Source organism: Cebus imitator, unplaced genomic scaffold (assembly GCF_001604975.1).
Source record: "Cebus imitator isolate Cc_AM_T3 unplaced genomic scaffold, Cebus_imitator-1.0 Scaffold461, whole genome shotgun sequence".
Lineage (NCBI taxonomy): Eukaryota > Metazoa > Chordata > Mammalia > Primates > Cebidae > Cebus > Cebus imitator.
Window position 1 is genome coordinate 509,051 of NW_016107776.1, and position 16,962 is coordinate 526,012.

Here is a 16,962-nt window from a genome sequence, read left to right on the forward strand (position 1 = left end):
TCTAAGAAATGCATCAATTTCTGTTTGTTTATGTATTTTAATAAAAAATAGGCATTGAATATTGTCAAAGGCTTTTTCAGCATCTGTGGAGATAATTACATGCTTTTTCTCTTTATTAATATGGTATATGGCATTAATAAATTCCCTATTGGAACCAACCTTGCATTTCTAGGATAAATTCCACTTGGTCATTGTATATTAATGTGATATTGGATTCTGTTTACTAATATTTCACTTGCTATTTTTGTATGATAATCATAACTGGTATTGGTCTGTTCTTCTCATCAGAGCTTTAAAGGTATCTCATAAACTCTGCTATGTAGTATTTTTCATTTCTAAAATATTTTTGTGGTTTCAGTGATCCCATTTCACCTAAAAATTGTTTTAAAATTTCTATTTGATCTTTTTTTTAAACTTTATTAATTTCTAGTTTAATTCCACTGTGGTCATAGAATTTTATTTACAAATATTTCTTCTTTATGAAACTTACTGATATTTCTTTGTGACCCAATACACAGTCAAGTGTTACACATGTCCCATGTAGCCTTGAGAAGAAGATGTAGCTCTGTTATGAGAGTGTAAAGTTCCATTATAGATCTGTAGTGTCTGCCTTGTTAGGTGTATTGTTTGTATCTTCTATCTGCTTACTTATTGTCCACATGATCTGACTTGTACTAAGAATAGTATGTCACGGTCAGGCATGGTGGCTGATGCCTGTAATCCCAGCACTTTGGGAGGCTAGGGTGGGTGGATCACCTGAGGTCAGGAGTTTGAGACCAGCCTAGCCAATGTGGTGAAACCCATCTCTACTAAAGATACAAAAATTAGGCCAGGCGCAGTGGCTCACGCCTGTAATCCCAGCACTTTGGGAGGCTGAGACGGGCGGATCACAAGGTCGAGAGATCGAGACCATGCTGGTCAACATGGTGAAACATCGTCTCTACTAAAATACAAAAATTAGCTGGACGTGGTGGTGCACGCCTGTAGTCCCAGCTACTTGGGAGGCTGAGGCAGGAGAATTGCTTGAACCTGGGAGGCAGAGGTTGCAGTGAGCCGAGATCACACCACTGCACTGTAGCCTGGTGCCTAGCGATGGAGCAAGACTCTGCCTCAAAACAAACAAACAAACAAACAAACAACCAGGCGATATAGTGCATGCCTGTAGTTCCAGCTACTTGGGAGGCTGAGGCATAAGAATTGCTTGAACCAGGGAGGCAGAGGTTGCAGTGAACCAAGACCATGTCACTGCACTCCAGCCTGGGCAACAGAGCAAGACTCTGTCTCAAAAAAAAAAAAAAAAAAAAAGGATAGTATGTCACATCATTCTCCAATCATTAGTAGGTTTCTTTCTGTGACTCTGCATCTCCTGTAGTTTTTGCTTTGTTATATAGTACATAGTTATTAAAAACTAGTGTGTATGTGTGTATGTGTGTGTGTGTGTATATCTATATATATATATATATATACATTTTTTTCTTTCACTCAGGTTGTAATGCAGTGTCATGATCATGGCTCACTGCAGCCTTGAACTCTTGAACTCCTGGGCTCAAGCAATTCCCCTTTCTCAGCATCCCAAGTAGCTGGGCCTACACTTCTGTGCTCAGCTAGTTTTTTTTTTCTTTTTTTTTGAGAGATGGAGGGGGACTGTGTTGCTCAGGCTGGTCTCGAACTCTTGGCCTCAAGTAATCCTCCCACCTCAGCCTCCCAAAGTGTTGGGAGTTGGGACTACTGGTGTGAGCCCACCACACCTTGCCATAAACTGTTACATTTTGTAAATTGCATTGAAGAATTCAAAACTATCTGTCTTTGTCAAGTCTAATGCTTTTTGGCTAGAATTCAACTTTACTATTAGTACTTCAACCCCTGCTTTCTTATTGTATCTGTTTGCCCCGTATACCTTTTTGCCTATCTCTAATTGTAGCCTTTCGGAATTACTTTGTGTTACACTCTTTTTCTTATTGAGTGACATACTCTGAGTCAAGGAGTAAATTCTGAGAATGAATCTTTTTCTTATTGAGTGACTTTTTGAGTCAAGGAGTAAATTCAGAGAATGAATCCTTTAGCAGATATGTGCTGTGAGCATTTTATTTCTGTCTATAGCTTCATTTTTTACTCCCTTCATGTCTCTTTTTTTTTTTTTTTTTGAGACGGAGTTTCACTCTTGTTACCCAGGCTGGAGTGCAATGGCGCGATCTCGGCTCACTGCAACCTCTGCCTCCTGGGTTCAAGCAATTCTCCTGCCTCAGCCTCCCAAGCAGCTGGGACTACAGGCACGTGCCACCATGCCCAGCTAATTTTTGTATTTTTAGTAGAGACGGGGTTTCACCGTGTTGACCAGGATGGTCTTGATCTCTTGACCTCGTGATCCACCCACCTCGGCCTCCCAAAGTGCTGGGATTATAGGTGTGAGCCACCGCGCCTGGCCACCCAGCTAATTTTTGTATTTTTAGTAGAGACGGGGTTTCACCGTGTTGACCAGGATGGTCTTGATCTCTTGACCTCGTGATCCACCCACCTCGGCCTCCCAAAGTGCTGGGATTATAGGTGTGAGCCACCGCGCCTGGCCCCTTCATGTCTCTTGATGAGAATTATGACTTTGAGCTTCATTCGTATAAGACTGGAGTTGATTCATTTTCAGTTCTGTGGAGTATTCTATTGTGAATTTACCCCATGTGTTCCTTTCTGCAGTTGCTAGCCGTTTGAGTTGTTTTTGGTTTTTGTTATTATGAACAATACTACTAGGAACATTCTTGTGTGAGTCTCTTTGTCAGACTTGTGAGAATTTCTTCAGGGTGTTTATCTAGGAGTAGGGTTGCTGAGTCATACGGTGTGCAAGATGGGACCAGATTGTTTTCCACAGTGGTCATTTCAGTGTGTGCTCCCTCTAACATGGTAGAGGGTTCCAGTTGTCCTGTGTCTTCGTCAACATTTGACAGACTGTTTAAGTTTTTGCTGATCTCCTGAGAATGTAATTATATCACATTGTAGTTTTGACAGGCATTCCCAAGATTATTAATTAGGTTAAACATCTTTGCGTATATTTATTGGACATTTACGTTGCTTGTGAAATATCTGTTCAAGTCTCTTGCTTATTTTTCTTTTGGTGTTTGCTTTTGTGTTCTGTTGACCTCTGAGTTCTTTAGATATTCTGGATACAAGTCCAGTGTGGACTTGTCTTTCTCCACCCCTCTAGCATGCTTTTATGGTTTTAAATCTACAAAAAGCTGCAAGTGTAGTAAAGTAAATATCTGCGCACCTTCCCCTATGCTCACCAGTGGTTAGTGTTTTGCCACATTTGTGCTACTTCTCTGCCTGTATATTCATATTATATAGGTAGACATTAAGAGAGAAAATTTTTTGGAAACATTTGAAAACAGATTGTAGACATTATAGCATTTCACCCCTAAATACTTTAGGATGTGTCTCTTAGGAATAAAGACATTATTCTACATAAAATACTGTTATCCTTCTCAAGAAAATTAATAACTCCCCATTATCTGCAGTCCATATTCAGATTACCCCCAAAGGTCCCCCAGATGTCCCTGATAGCCCCCTGTTTTTGATCTGGGATCTGAGAGCTAGGATCTAAGGTTCACGTGTTGTGTTTGCTCATCGTGCCCCTTTGGTCTCTTAATGTGGAAGTTACCTGGCCTTTTCCTCTGGTTGTTCCTCTTGATGTTGACCTTTTTGGCAAGTCCAAGCTAGTTGTCTTGTCCAGGGTCCCATAACCTGGATGTGTCTGATCGTTTCCTTATGGCTGGATTCAGGTTGAGCATTGTTGGCATGAGTGCATGAGGATGGTGCCATATCTATGGCATCACATCAGGAGATAACCAATGCCAGTTTGTTCATTATTGGCAGTGCCAGCTTTTCTCAGTGGTGAAAGTAGTGACAGCCAGATGTCTCCATTGAAGACATATGTTTTCCTTTTGTGATCAGTAAACAGTCTGGAGAGTAAGACCTTGGCACAACACACATCCCCTGTTTCCCAACCACCTCTCACCAGGTTGGATCCTTTTTCAGATCTGTGTGATGATGTTTCATCTTCCTTGCTCTCTACTTGTAGCTGCAGTTCCTTCTTTTTGTTTTTTTAAGAGCATTAAGCATCCTTGCCTTATATACCTGGGTGCTCTGCTCTGTGGGTCTAGTTCTGTTTTCTGTTGCCTCTGATGACCCTAACTCACGGTGCCATGCTTCCTTGTTGCTTTTTGTGATGTTTGACTACAACCCTGCAGTCCTTAGGATTTTTTATAAAGTGAATTCCTTAAGGTCTGGGTTGAAGGTGGATTCCTCCTGAGAAGACAGACTGAAGTGTGGGGGATCTCCCAAGGTGGTGTGAGTTAGGGCTGAATCCTGAGGACTGGTGGTTTTCTGGTACCCATGGGTGCAGGTTTAGTGCTGGCTCAGCCTAACACTGAGCATCTAGCTACTGGGGTTCTCCTAGGAGATTAGCCACCATAGGAGGGCCCTAAGCTTTGTCTTTTGTCGCCCCAGAGACCATCAGAACTGGAAATCCAGGTCACTAGTGCAGCAGATGCCCTCAAGGCAGGCTTTGTAGGCCTCCTGAGGTTTCGCTTTTACTTAGTGTTTGGCCTCTGGCAGTTCAGACTTTATTTATTTATTTTTTGGTCAATTTAGTGGTGCATTTAAGATTTCGTTATTTTTATTTTTTACAGAGACAGGGTCTTACTCTATTGCCCAGGCTGGAGTGCTGTCATGTGATCATGCCACAGTTCCTCACTGTAGCCTGGAACTCTTTTTTTTTTTTTTTTTGAGACGGAGTTTCGCTCTTGTTATCCAGGCTGGAGTGCAATGGCGCGATCTCGGCTCACCGCAACCTCCGCCTCCTGGGTTCAGGCAATTCTCCTGCCCCAGCCTCCTGAGTAGCTGGGATTACAGGCACACACCACCAAGCCCAGCCGAATTTTTGTATTTTTAGTAGAGACGGGGTTTCACCATGTTGACCAGGATGGTCTCGATCTCTTGACCTCGTGATCCACCCGCCTTGGCCTCCCAAAGTGCTGGGATTACAGGCGTGAGCCACCGCGCCCAACCATGTAGCCTGGAACTCTTGGGCTCAAGTGATTCTCCCACCTCAGCCTCCTGAGTAGGTGGACTTACAGGCGCCTACTACCATGCCTGGCTAATTTATTTTTATTTTTTGTAGAGATGGGGTCTGACTATGTTGCCCTGGCTGGTCTTGAACTTCTGGCCTCAAGCAATCCTTGTGCCTTGGCCTCCCAAAGTGCTGGGATTACAGGCCTGAGCCACTGTGCCTGGCTGTGTTTTTAAAAAAATTTTTTTAAGATAATTATTTTATTTATTTAATTTTATTTATTTGAGATGCAGTCTTGCCCTGTCCCCCAGGCTGGAGTGCAGTGGTGCAATTGTGACTCATTGCAGCCTTGACTTCCTGGGCTCAAGCCAAGCCATCTTCCCGCCCCAGCCTCCCGAGTAGCTGGGACTGCAGGTGTGCACCACCACACCTGGCTAATTTATTTTTATTTTTTTTTGTAGAGATAAGATCTCCCTATGTTGCCCAGGCTGATCTTGACCTCCTGGGCTCAAGCAATCCTCCCACCTTGGCCTCCCAATGTGCTGGATTATAGACATGAGCCACCATGCCCAGCCTTTTAAAAAATTTCTATCAACTTCTTTAGTTGTTTTTTGGGAGAGGGCCACCCAGGGTGTCCATCCTGCTGTAAAGGGGTGCTGACCTCATCTTCAGTCTTGCTGGTTATGGGCTAGAGCTTCCTCAGGGGATTCTGAAGCTAGTTATGTGGCCTTGTGTAACATATGCAGCGGGGCGGAGGGTACTGTTTGAGGCACTTCCAGCAGTCTGTGTGGCCTGTCCTTGTGCTGTCATGTGCCCAATGGGACAGGTGGGACCTGGTGGGCCGGGGCAGGCAGGGGTGGTGCCAGTGGCCTCTCTCTGGGTGGTGGCTCCCCACATTGGCTCACTTCTTGGTACTCTGTTGATTTCCACAAAAGGGCTAGGGGACTGAGCACAGGGCTCTGCAGCCTGAGGGCAGGCCAGGGATTCAGGCTGAGCTGAGGTCTTCTGGCGTGAACCCCCAGGAGCCCGAGAATGTCTTGGGTAGGGACCTGTGGTCTTTGGGCTCCAGCCACTGCCCGAGCCCTGCTTCATCTGTCGGGACAGTCCCTGCAGGTGTGGGCGGGTTTGCGCCAGTGGGACATTTGCAGGTCTGCCCCTGCCTTCCTTAAGTGGGGTGTCCATGGACCTCTGTGCCAGCTGCATCTGCCCACTGGTCCCCACGCCCAGAGGAGCGCTCTGGACCCCCTCGGTGGGGAGAGCCCTGGGGCCTGCCGAGCTACCTCAGCAGGGGCGCCAACGGGCAGATGCTGTACCATTTGTGCCCTGGGGCTTTCAGGGGTGTTTCTGGCCTCTCTGGAAAGGCTATTAGAGTTACACAAATTGTGTCCGACTGTCTTTCATTTTTCAAAGAATGTGGCTCACTTTGACATCTGGAAGAGCAGGCAGAAGGCAAAGTTGTGCTCTGTGGATTAAGCTTCCTGTTCCTTTGCCTCCGGGAGGACAGGGCTGGGGCTGGGCCGGGCCCACTTCGAGGACGGCTGGGTGCACACGGGCCTTGCGCAAGGGCAGCCTCCACTCCACAGCCTGGGGCCAGGCGAGATAGGAGAACATGATGATTCTCAATTAGATTAATAAAGAATAATTAGATGTCATAAATCAAGCAATCCTAGGATATTGTCATGGGAAAAATATGTAGCTAGAATTAATTAGTTTTCAAATAAAGCGTTTATTTTAATTGCTTGAAATGATGGAGCCCTTAATTGCCGATGCATCATTTTGGCCTGTGTGTTTTGGTTGTTGGAACAACGTGACGGGTTTGTTCCCTGAAGTTCTGGGGAAACAATGGAAGAGAATTGATTTCATCATCTGAGAATGAGCCTTCTGCCGGTGAGGTTCTGGAAACTCCCGCCAGGCCCTAGGCAGGTGGCAAGTGGGGGCCGGGCTTCAGCTGGCACCGCCTGAAGCCTCTGTGCTGTCTGTGTGTGCTATTCTCTGTGCTGTGTATGCATGTGTGTACACATGCATGAGTGCCTGTGCCTGAGTGTGAGTCTGCATGTGTATGAGTATATAGGTGTGAGCATGTGCCTGTGTGTGTGCCTGTGTGTGAGCATGTGTGTGTGTGCATGTGTGTGTGCATGAATGTGTGAGCATGTGTGTGTGCATATGAGTGTGTGAGCGTGTGTGTACACATGTATGACTGCCTGTGCCTGAGTGTGAGTCTGTGTGTGTATGAGTATATACGTGTGAGCGTGTGCCTGTGTGTGTGCCTATGTGTGAGCATGTGTGTATGTGCATATGTGTGTGCATGTCTGTGTGCATATGTGTGTGAGCGTGTATGTACACATGCATGAGTGCCTGTGCCTGAGTGTGAGTCTGCATGTGTATGAGTATATAGGTGTGAGCGTGTGGCTGTGTGTGCCTGTGTGAGCGTGTGTGTGTGCACGTGTGTGCGCATATGTGTGTGAGCGTGTGTGTACATGAATGTGTGCGTGTGTGTGTTCAAGTGTGAGCGTGTGTGTGTGTGCATATGAGTGTGTGAGCGTGTATGTACACATGTATGAGCGCCTGTGCCTGAGTGTGAGCCTGTGTGTGTATGAGTATATAGGTGTGAGCATGTGCCTATGTGAGCATGTGTGTGCATGTGTGTGCACATGAGTGTGTGAGCGTGTGTGTACACATGTATGAGTGCCTGTGCCTGAGTGTGAGTCTGCGTGTGTATGAGTATATAGGTGTGAGCGTGTGCATGTGTGTGTGTGCACATGAGTGAGCATGTGTGTGCATGTGTGTGTGCATGAGTGTGAGTATGTGTGTGTGCATGAGTGTGTGAGCATGTGTGTGTGCGTGAGTGTGAGCATGTGTGTGTGCATGAGTGTGAGCATGTGTGTGTGCATGAGTGTGTGAGCATGTGTGTGTGCATGTGTGTCGCATGCATGGGTTTTGCATGTGTGTATGTGTGTACCATGTTCATGTGTGTGCCTGTGTGTATGTGTGTGCATAGTGTGTATCCAGTGTGTGCCATGCCTGGACCGCACAGGGAGCCTGTGTAGCGGTGCCCTGTCAGGCTCTGCTGCCTGGACTGGAGTCACAGGGGGACCCTTCATTCTGGACTCGGTGCTTTCCTGCTAGGTGGAGTTGCTTTTGCTGGGTCTGCATTCTTTGGCTGCCCTTGGAACTGGGGCCCTGCCTCCCTGTCCCCGCAGCTAGCCTGCCTTTCTTACCTGGCAGGCATAGCACAGGTAGGCGGCGGCTTCTGAGAACTGTCCTCCAGGCCAGCCCACTGAGGGCAGCTGTTCCAGCCCCTGTCCGGCCGCATCTTCAGGAGGCTTTCCCGTCACAGGCTGGAGCAGGGGCCGTGGGTCTTGGGAGCAGTGTGGCGTCAGGTCTTTCCGCCTGCCCTGGAAGCTACCCTCAAGCTTGGGCACGATCAGTTGGCTTTTGGTCACAGGTGAGAGAGGCTGAAACCCGCCTCATTCCCCTCAAAAAAGAAAAGGAAAAATGGGACTTGGCAGTTAGTAAAGCACATCCCAGGGTACTCTGCATTGCCTTCGGAACCCCCTGAGAGGGGCAGGATCGGGAGGTCATGGCCGCCTGAGGTCTCTCGCCAGGCAGAGTGTACCTGCGCCTGGAGTCCCTGCCCAGCCCCTCCGAGGCCTCTTTCCCTCCCCAGTGCAGCCCGTGCAGGCCCTGGCTGCTGTCTACCCTCCCACTCTGCAGGACGCCTTGGCAGGGGCATTTCTCAGGTGTTTTGAACCTTTGTCCCAGTTGGGCTGCCGCTGCCTCTCCCAAAGAGAGTAAGGAGCAGGCCAGTGTGTACGGAGGTGAGGGACAGGGCTTGCGGCTGCAGGGGCACCTGGGACAGCTGCCTCCAGATGGCCACAGCACTCCTGCCTCTGCACCTGCATCCCCGTCCGCCTCCTACCCAGCCCCTTCTGGAAGAGTCCTTCCCGCCTCCCCTGCATTACTGCCCCCAGTTCCTCTGCTGGCTGTGGCCGCCACGAGCCATCCCCTGTGTGCAGGCTGCAGGCAGCTTGGCTGGGGCCTGTCCCACTGTCCCAGAGCCCAGTGGAAGAGGCCTCTTGTGACAGGCTGCCCCAGCCACCCAGCGGTCTGCTCCTGGCCTTGCCCTCAGCACCCTCAGCCCAGCTCAGGGCATGCAGGCAGACAGACCTGCAGCTGGTTGCTTCTGGCTCCAGGGCCACCCCACAGAGCAGCCAGCTGTGGGGCTGAGGTGGGGGTGAGAGACCCTGCAGGTCTGAGTGGTTGGGTGGGCTCAGCAGGGATCCGGAAGCCTCTCTGGGTGAGTGGTGGCCTGGCAGACCCCCCCAACAGGCCCAGTGGTCTGGGGAGCAGGGTTCATCAGTGACCACAGCTCTCCCAAGGAGCCGCATGGGGACTCTGCCCTGGCCACTCTGCCCTTCAGTGGTGCCACGAGGTCCTAGAGCACTTCAGGCCTCAGCACCAGAGGCCTGGCACAGCTCAGCGACTATTCTCTGCCTCAGTTTCCCCAAGAGTAAAAGGGGTGCTGCTGCTGCCTCACAGGGTGGTGATAGCAGGTAGAAATTGTGGCGGGGCAGGCGCAGGATCCAGCAGATGTGAGGGGAAGGCTCTTCCTAGCAGCCCCCCTGGGACCCCACATGATTCCTTTTCCTCAATCCCTGAGCTGGCCTGGGCACAGGTGGCAGCAGGGAAGAGAGAAGAAGGGAGACTGGATTTGCCCATGGGGAGGGAGGGTGGCTCCCAAGAGAGACACTGGAGTGAGGCCCGGACAGAGGGCGGGACTCAGCCAAGCCCAGTGGCAGGACTGGCAGTCCCGGCATGCAGATGGCCAGAGTGGGAAAGCGCCAGTGTGGCCACTGGGACCTGGGGAGCTGGAGGGCACAGCCAGTGGTGGACAGGAAGCCTTGGAGGCCAGGGTGGCCAAGGGAATGTTGGAGGCTGCTGTGCCCACCCAGGGCTGGCTTAGGTGGGGCCCAATTGGGTGCACCAGGGAGGTGCAGAGGCCAACAGGCATGGTGCGGGGAGGGCTGGCATCCGTGGGACTCCCAGATTCCCCAGCATTGAGGAAAGGGTGAGCTCTGTGCTCTCTGCTGGGCTCACTGCTGTGCAAGGAACTGGTAACCCCTGTTCGTCAATGTCTGGGGAGCAGGGGCGCCTCTCCGTGGAGGGGCAGAGGCCAGGGACACTGAGCAGGGTCAGTGTCTGAAGCACCCCTGTGCCTGAGCAGCCTTCCTAGAGGATGGAGTTGGGATGCAGTCACTCACACGCCTCCCTTGGTGCCTAGGTGACGGCATCCTGCCCAGCATGGCGGCCCCCTGCCCTCTGCCACCACCAGACCCCCAGTTTGTCCTCCGAGGCACCCAGTCGCCGGTGCACGCGCTGCACTTCTGTGAAGGAGGCCAGGCTCAGGGGCACCCGCTCCTCTTCTCAGGGTGAGTAGCTGCAGCCCCAGCCCCAGGCTGCCCAGGGACAAGTCAGGAGGTTGTGGGCTAGCAAGGAGCCAGCACTCATTTGAGGGTGCTGGCCAAGGGGCATGGACTGCCCATCACCCAGGCCCGCTGAACTTTCAGCACCCACAAGACAGACATACTATCCCTTAGGGGAGGCAGGGATACGCACACTCTTTGTTACAGATGCAGGAGCAGGTGAGACCACCCAGCGTGCATTACTGTGGCATGGCTCCCCCCACTTCCAGAGAAGCAGATCTGCCTGAGTTACCCTCAGACGCTCCTGAGGGTCCCCCACTGCCGTCTCTGGGAGAGGAGTGCTTTGCCAGATTGGCCCTTAGTTCATATTTAGAGCTTAGTTGGAGGCTTTTCAGCTCTCCCAGCCTAGATGCCCACATCCTGCAATGTGGCCTCCAGGCTGGCCCCAGAGCGTTCAGCACGCCCTCCTGTCCCCTAACGCCCTGCTTGGCTTGTCTGAAACAGGTCTCAGAGTGGCCTGGTGCACATCTGGAGCCTGCGGATGCGGAGAGCACTCGCCACCCTGGATGGCCACGGGGGCCAGTGTGTGACCTGGCTGCAGACACTGCCCCAGGAGCACCAGCTCCTCAGGTGGGTCTCCGAGGTATGGGAGCCAGGTGTGGCCTTTGAGGGAGCCAGGAACTCTGACGGAGGCCCTCATGCCTCCCCACCGAGTGGCAGAATGGGGTGGGGGGACCAGAAGGGGCCAGCAGCAAGGGCAGGATGTGCAGAACCAGCCCCTCGTCGCGGGGAGGCAGGCAGGTCGGCCTCTGCGTCGCCATCATCGCCACTGGGCCCTTCATGCTCCGAGCTGGAGCCAGGAGGTGCCGGCTGAGGAGGCTAGAGCTCCAGGGGCTGGTGACATCTCAGGTGAGCCCAGGCACAAGTTGGTGGGAGGGCCTTCACGAGGGCACTGGGTCATGGCTTGGGAGACTGGGCAGGGGTGAGGGCATTTGCTGAGGGGAGGGGAATGGGATAAGTAGGCTCGGAGATGCAGGCAGCAGTCCCAAGGAGGGCCTCCCATCTGCTGCCCATGTTGCCTGAGCCATGTGCCTTGAGCATGGCAGGTCACACCTGGTGCCGGTAGAGGCCCTGGGAGCTGGGAGTTCTGGCAGCTGAGCCCTGGCCATGTGTCCCTTCACTAGGTTGTGACAATGCACCTGACTCTTCCCAAGGGGACCCGGCCTCTGATGTTGTACCACATGTGGCTTTGTGGCTGGCAAGATGGTGGCTGAGTGGCCAGGGGTAGGGCGTGGGGCTTGGGCGTGTAGTGCCGTCCCACAGCGGCGTGCTTCCGCATTTCTGAAGTGGGTGTGGTAGTGAGGGCCATCTCCCCACCCGATCCACCCTGCAGTGTCTCCTGTGGTTTCTGTCTGTGCAGCCTCCAACCCCAGGGCCCTGAGCTCACGTGTGTGTTCTGTCCCCTACACGTCACTTGGGCATCACTTGTCCAGACTGTGCCACAGCAGGAAAGGACCACAGAGGTAGCCTGTCCCCGTCGGTACTCAGACCCACTGTTCTAGCCTCTGCTTACTGTAAGGGCAGGTTTCTGGGTGCTCCCACGGTTCACGAGCCCTTAGCCCATCCCGAGACAGTGTGACCCTGCCCTTAGTGACTGTGGTGCTATCTGGTCGGGTGCCTGCTGGGAAGACCCTAGTGATAGGGATGGCTGTGTCCCCATTGCAGTGTCAGCCTGTGCCTTCAGCAGAGCTTGCCCTGGCCAGGGGTCCCCACTGAGTCCAGGCGCCTCCTCAGAGGAGCCTGTGCCTCCATCCCGTGGGCCCAGGTTTCAGTGTCACCATAGCCCCTCTGCAGCTTGGCATGCCATGACCATGGCACCATCCTCCTACATGGGTAGCAGAGCCTCATCCTAAGGTCACCCAGCTCACAGGGCCCCACTCCACATGCTGGTGTAGCTGCTGGGTGAGCAGGAGGTGGCAGGGGAACAAGAGGGCCTGGCACTCCTAGTGGGGAGGACCCCATGTGCCAAGGCCATGGAGGGCTATGAGTGTGGTGAGGGACAGTGGGGCTGGGTGCTGGGCAGCTGGCAGCAGAGCAGGCAGGGGCAGCCCCCGGGGGTTAGCCCAGGACAGTTTCTGACTCCACTCCTACGACGTCGTGGAGGTGATGGGGCTGGGACACCACGCCAGAGGTGGGTCAGCAAGCAGCAGGCAGGGGCAGGCTCGTGAGGGGCTTCCCTGCTTCCCATGGGGAGTAGGAGGGACAGGGCATGGCAGGTCAGGGAAGGCCTGCAGGGGGTTAGCAACATGTCCTCCTTTGGGCCGCCTGGCTGCTGGAGCAGGCTATTGTCCTTGATCACAGTGACATCTGCCCCTGTGTGGGGATCGCTGTCATCAGCCCAGGAATCCTGAGTGTGGGCCTGCTGCTGTCCTGAGATTTGCTGTGCTTCATATTCGGAGAACTCCGTGACACCGCCGTCACAGCCCAGAACTTCAGAAGGACTTGGTGCCTGGGACGTGGCACTGTGGAGTCCAGTCCCTGGAGAATGAGGCCTGTCTGGCCCCCACCAGTCTGCAAAACACGTCTCTGCCAGACTCATGTGGTGCCTACCACCTGGGAGACGGCTGCAGGTGACAGAGGCACCAGGGTTGTTCTGGAAAGCAGAGGCCCTGGGCCCATGTGCTTGCGGAACCCTGCGTGGTCAGCCTGCGTCCTGGCCAAGCAGGCCCAGATGCCTCACCGCTGGTGCAGGGGACTCAGTGTGGGTTTGGTCTTTGATTGTCAGAGTAGACTTCATTTCCAGAACCCACCAAGCCACGTACACCAGGAGCTGCTGTTTGTGAGTGTCCTTCTGAGCTTTCAGCCACCGTGTAGCCCTTGGTGGTCCCTTGCATAGGGGCCTTGTGGTACTAGGCTGCCCTGCAGACAGGAGCTGTGCCGGGCCTGGTGGGCAGTCTGGGAGCTAGGGTTCGAGGGCGCCTCCCCTTCCTGCTGGGATGGTGCTGCCGTGGCCAGTTCCCAGGCAGAGCCAGCCACAGGTCGGGGGTCTGTGGACGGAGACGCAGGTGTGGAGTACCAGGTGCGTTTGCACTGTACTGCAGCCTGTGGGCCGCCGCCCGGTCTGCGCTCAGCTGTGTTTGGAAGCCAAGTCTCTCCAAGTGGCCCTTGAAGGGAGTGGTGGCTTTCATGTCAATGGGAGGTGGAAGGACACCCTCAGCCTCCTGCATGCCAGGGACACACCTGTGCCCTCGACAGCCACCTCAGCAGGGCTTTTTTTAAAGCCTTTTTTCTTGTGAAGTATAGCGTACTCACAGAAGAGTGAAGACAAGTGCCCAGAGCGTTGTATTGTGGCTGAGTGAGCACCTGAGCAACCACCTCCCAGTCAAGAAGTGGAGCGCACAGCCCCCAAGCCTCTGAACCCCCCAGCAGCTGCCACCCGGTCTCCCCAGAGCTGGTGTCCCCCGCCCCAGGAGGCAGCCCCTCATGCCTCGTTTTTGCTTTATTTCTGAATGTATGTCTTTTTAAAGCATCATTTTGTCTTCTTTTTGTTTTGAAAGGGTGGAGACATAAGGAACAGCTTCCGTGTGATTCTCTTACTCAGCTTATCTCCCTGTGTGGCTTGTAGGTGCAGTCAGCTGTCGCTTTTTTTTTTTTTTTTTTTTGAGACGGAATCTTGCTCTGTCGCCAGGCTGGAGCACAGTGGCACAATCTCAGCTCACTGCAACCTCTGCCTCCCCGGTTCAAACGATTCTTCCGCCTCAGCCTCCTGAGTAGCTGGCACTACAGGCATGTGCCACCATGCCCAGCTCATTTTTTATTTTTATTTTTTAGTAGAGACGAGGTTTCACCATGTTGGCCAGGATGGTCTCGATCTCTTGACCTCATGATCTACCCACCTCAGCCTCCCAAAGTGCTGGGATTACAGGCGTGAGCCATGGTGCCCGGCCTAGCTATCGCTTTTTCTGCGTGCTATTCCACTGGGTGTGTGGCCACGTTACTTGCCCATGCTCCTGTTGGTGGAGATCTGGGTGCCCCATTGGAGCTGGCATGACGCAGATGCTAGGAACAGTCCTGCCCGGGTCTCCCAATGCCCAGGTGCACAGCGTCTGCGGGCAGGAGCCCCGAACCCAGAGGTGGGATATCTGCACTGCAGCATGTGTGCGCTGTGGACTTACCTGAGTACGCCGGGTTCCTGCTCGTGGGGTGCCAGCCTGCACCTCCCACTAGGTAGGAGCTCCCTGCCCTCTGCTGTTTGCGGGCCACAGGCGCATCTGAGCACGGTCCAATTTGCATTTTCTGATCTCTCAGTGATGGGGCCTCTTCTGTGTGTTTGTTGGCCACTTGGATAAACCCTCTCTTAGATGCCTCTTTGATCTCTTGCCCTTTTCTCTGCTGGACTGAATTCCTTTTTCTTGCTGATGTGTGGGCATTCTTTCTGTATTGTAGATGTGATGGGTATGTTTATGTCGCAACTGATTTCTCCAACATGGTGGCTTGCATTCTTCACTCTCCTAATGGTGTCTTTTTGTTTTGTTTTGTTTTTTGAGATGGAATTTCACTCTTGTTCAGGCTGGAGTGCCATGATCTTGGCTTACTGCAACCTCTGCCTCCTGGGTTCAAGCGATTCTCCTGCCTCAGCCTCCTGAGTAGCTGAGATTATAGGCACCCACCACCATACCCAGCTAATTTTTTGTATTTTTATAGAGACAAGGTTTCACCATGTTGGCCAGGCTGGTCTCGAACTCCTGACCACAGGTGATCTGCCCACCTTAGCCTCCCAAAGTGCTGGGATTACAGGCGTGAGCCACCATGCCCGGCCCCTAATGGTGTCTTCAGTGAACAGAGGTTACTGATTTTAATGGAGTCAATTGGAGTCTGCCCAGATTTCCCCTTATGGGGAGTGCCTTAGTGTCTTGCAGGGAGTCCCCATCTGAGGTCCAAGAGACCTCTGTGTCTCTCCGGAGCTTTGCTGTTGTCCCTTGTGGATCTGTGGTTCAGCTGGAATTCACTGCAGTGTGCAGTGAAGGCCCTGTGTTTCCATGTGGATACCCGCCTTCCTCCTCTCAGTGCCCCTTGGATGGGGCAGGAAGGGGTGCCAAGCAGTCAAAGAAACAGGGTGAGGGTTGTGGTGTGGTAGCGGCAGCCTGGGAGGCCAGAAGGTTGGTGAGAGCAGGCAGGCAGCTGAGCACGTCAGTGAACATCTCCAGAACGGAGGCCAGGGTTCTCCCTGTCTAGAGCGGAGAGTTACAAACACGGGAAGGGGGAAGGTGAGAAAGACCCTGAGGGGTTGGACTGCACATTGGGTCTCAGCACAGGGTGCAGAAATAGCTGCCCGGGCGGCAGGCGTGTGTGACAGTGATTGTGTGTGCTACGTGTTTGTGTGTGTGTGGTACATGTAGGTGTGTGTAAAGTTTGTGTATGTATATTGTGTGTGTGTGAGCTGCCTGTGTGGTGTATGTGGTGGGGTGTCTCAGTGGCGTGTGTGAGGTACCTGTGTAGTATGTATGTATGTGAGGCTTGTGTATATATGATGTATGTGTGTGAAGTCTGTGTGGTGTGTGTGTATATGAGGTTTGTATGTATAGTGTCTGCTATGTGTGTTTGTGAGGTTTGTGTATGTATGTTGTGTGTGTGTGAAGTGTCTGGTGTGTGTGTGAGGTTTGTATACATATATTGTGCCTGTGTGAGGTGTGTGTGGTGTGTATGAGATATTTGTGTACTTATGTTGTATGTGTGTATCTGTAGTGTGTGCATGTTGAGGTTTTTGTATGTAGTGTGTGTGAGGTGTCCGTGTGGTGCGTGTGTGTGAGGTTTGTATGTATATTGCATGAGTGAGGTTTGTGTAAGTTGTGTGCATGTGAGGTGCCTGTGTGGCGTGTATGAATGTGAAGTGTGTAAGAAGTGTGTGTGTATATGTGGTATGTGACTGTATGTTGTGTGCATGTATGCAAGGTGTGTGTGCGTTCCCTCACCCACGTGCAGAGGGGCCTGGCGGCCAGGACACACTGTAGCAGTGAGCAGGCGGACACCCAGGTCCTGCCTTCGGAATGCCTGTGTGTCCGGCGGAGTGAGGGTTCTGGGGAGATGGCAGATTCTAGGCCTGGGCATCTCACAGATGGCCACTTGTCAGAGGACTCTGAGCCAGCCTGCAGGGACTCCCATTGGCAGGTACAGTTTGACATCAGCTTGGCAGGTTCTCCAAAACCCTAGTGGAGATTTGGATAGGGACTGAGTTGCCCAGATCGACCTTTGTGGTGCTGAGTTCTCTGTGGCATGGACGCTCACACTGCATGGCCCTCTTGGCAGAGCGTGGGTGCGTGGTAATAACGGGAACCCAAGCTTTGCTTCAGTTTCTGTTGTTTGCCCACCAGTGACCTTTCTACTCCAGGATCCTCTGAGCCATCACGTCTCCCTAGCCCCTTCTGCTGTGTGATCATTTATTTTTCTGACCTCAACATTTTGTCTTTTTTTTTTTTTTTTTTT

General features: G+C 52.5%; 1 protein-coding gene across 1 annotated transcript in view; it reads left to right on the top strand.

The window, feature by feature from the left end:
- The window catches only part of GNB1L (G protein subunit beta 1 like), a 69,675-nt gene that overhangs the window by 25,788 nt on the left and 26,925 nt on the right, over positions 1-16,962 (top strand). The window contains exons 3-4 of the mRNA XM_017512069.2: positions 10,338-10,485; positions 10,984-11,109. Of these exons, the coding sequence (XP_017367558.1) occupies positions 10,358-10,485; positions 10,984-11,109 (254 nt within the window). The 5' untranslated portion in view covers positions 10,338-10,357. The remainder of the gene's footprint in view (positions 1-10,337; positions 10,486-10,983; positions 11,110-16,962) is intronic.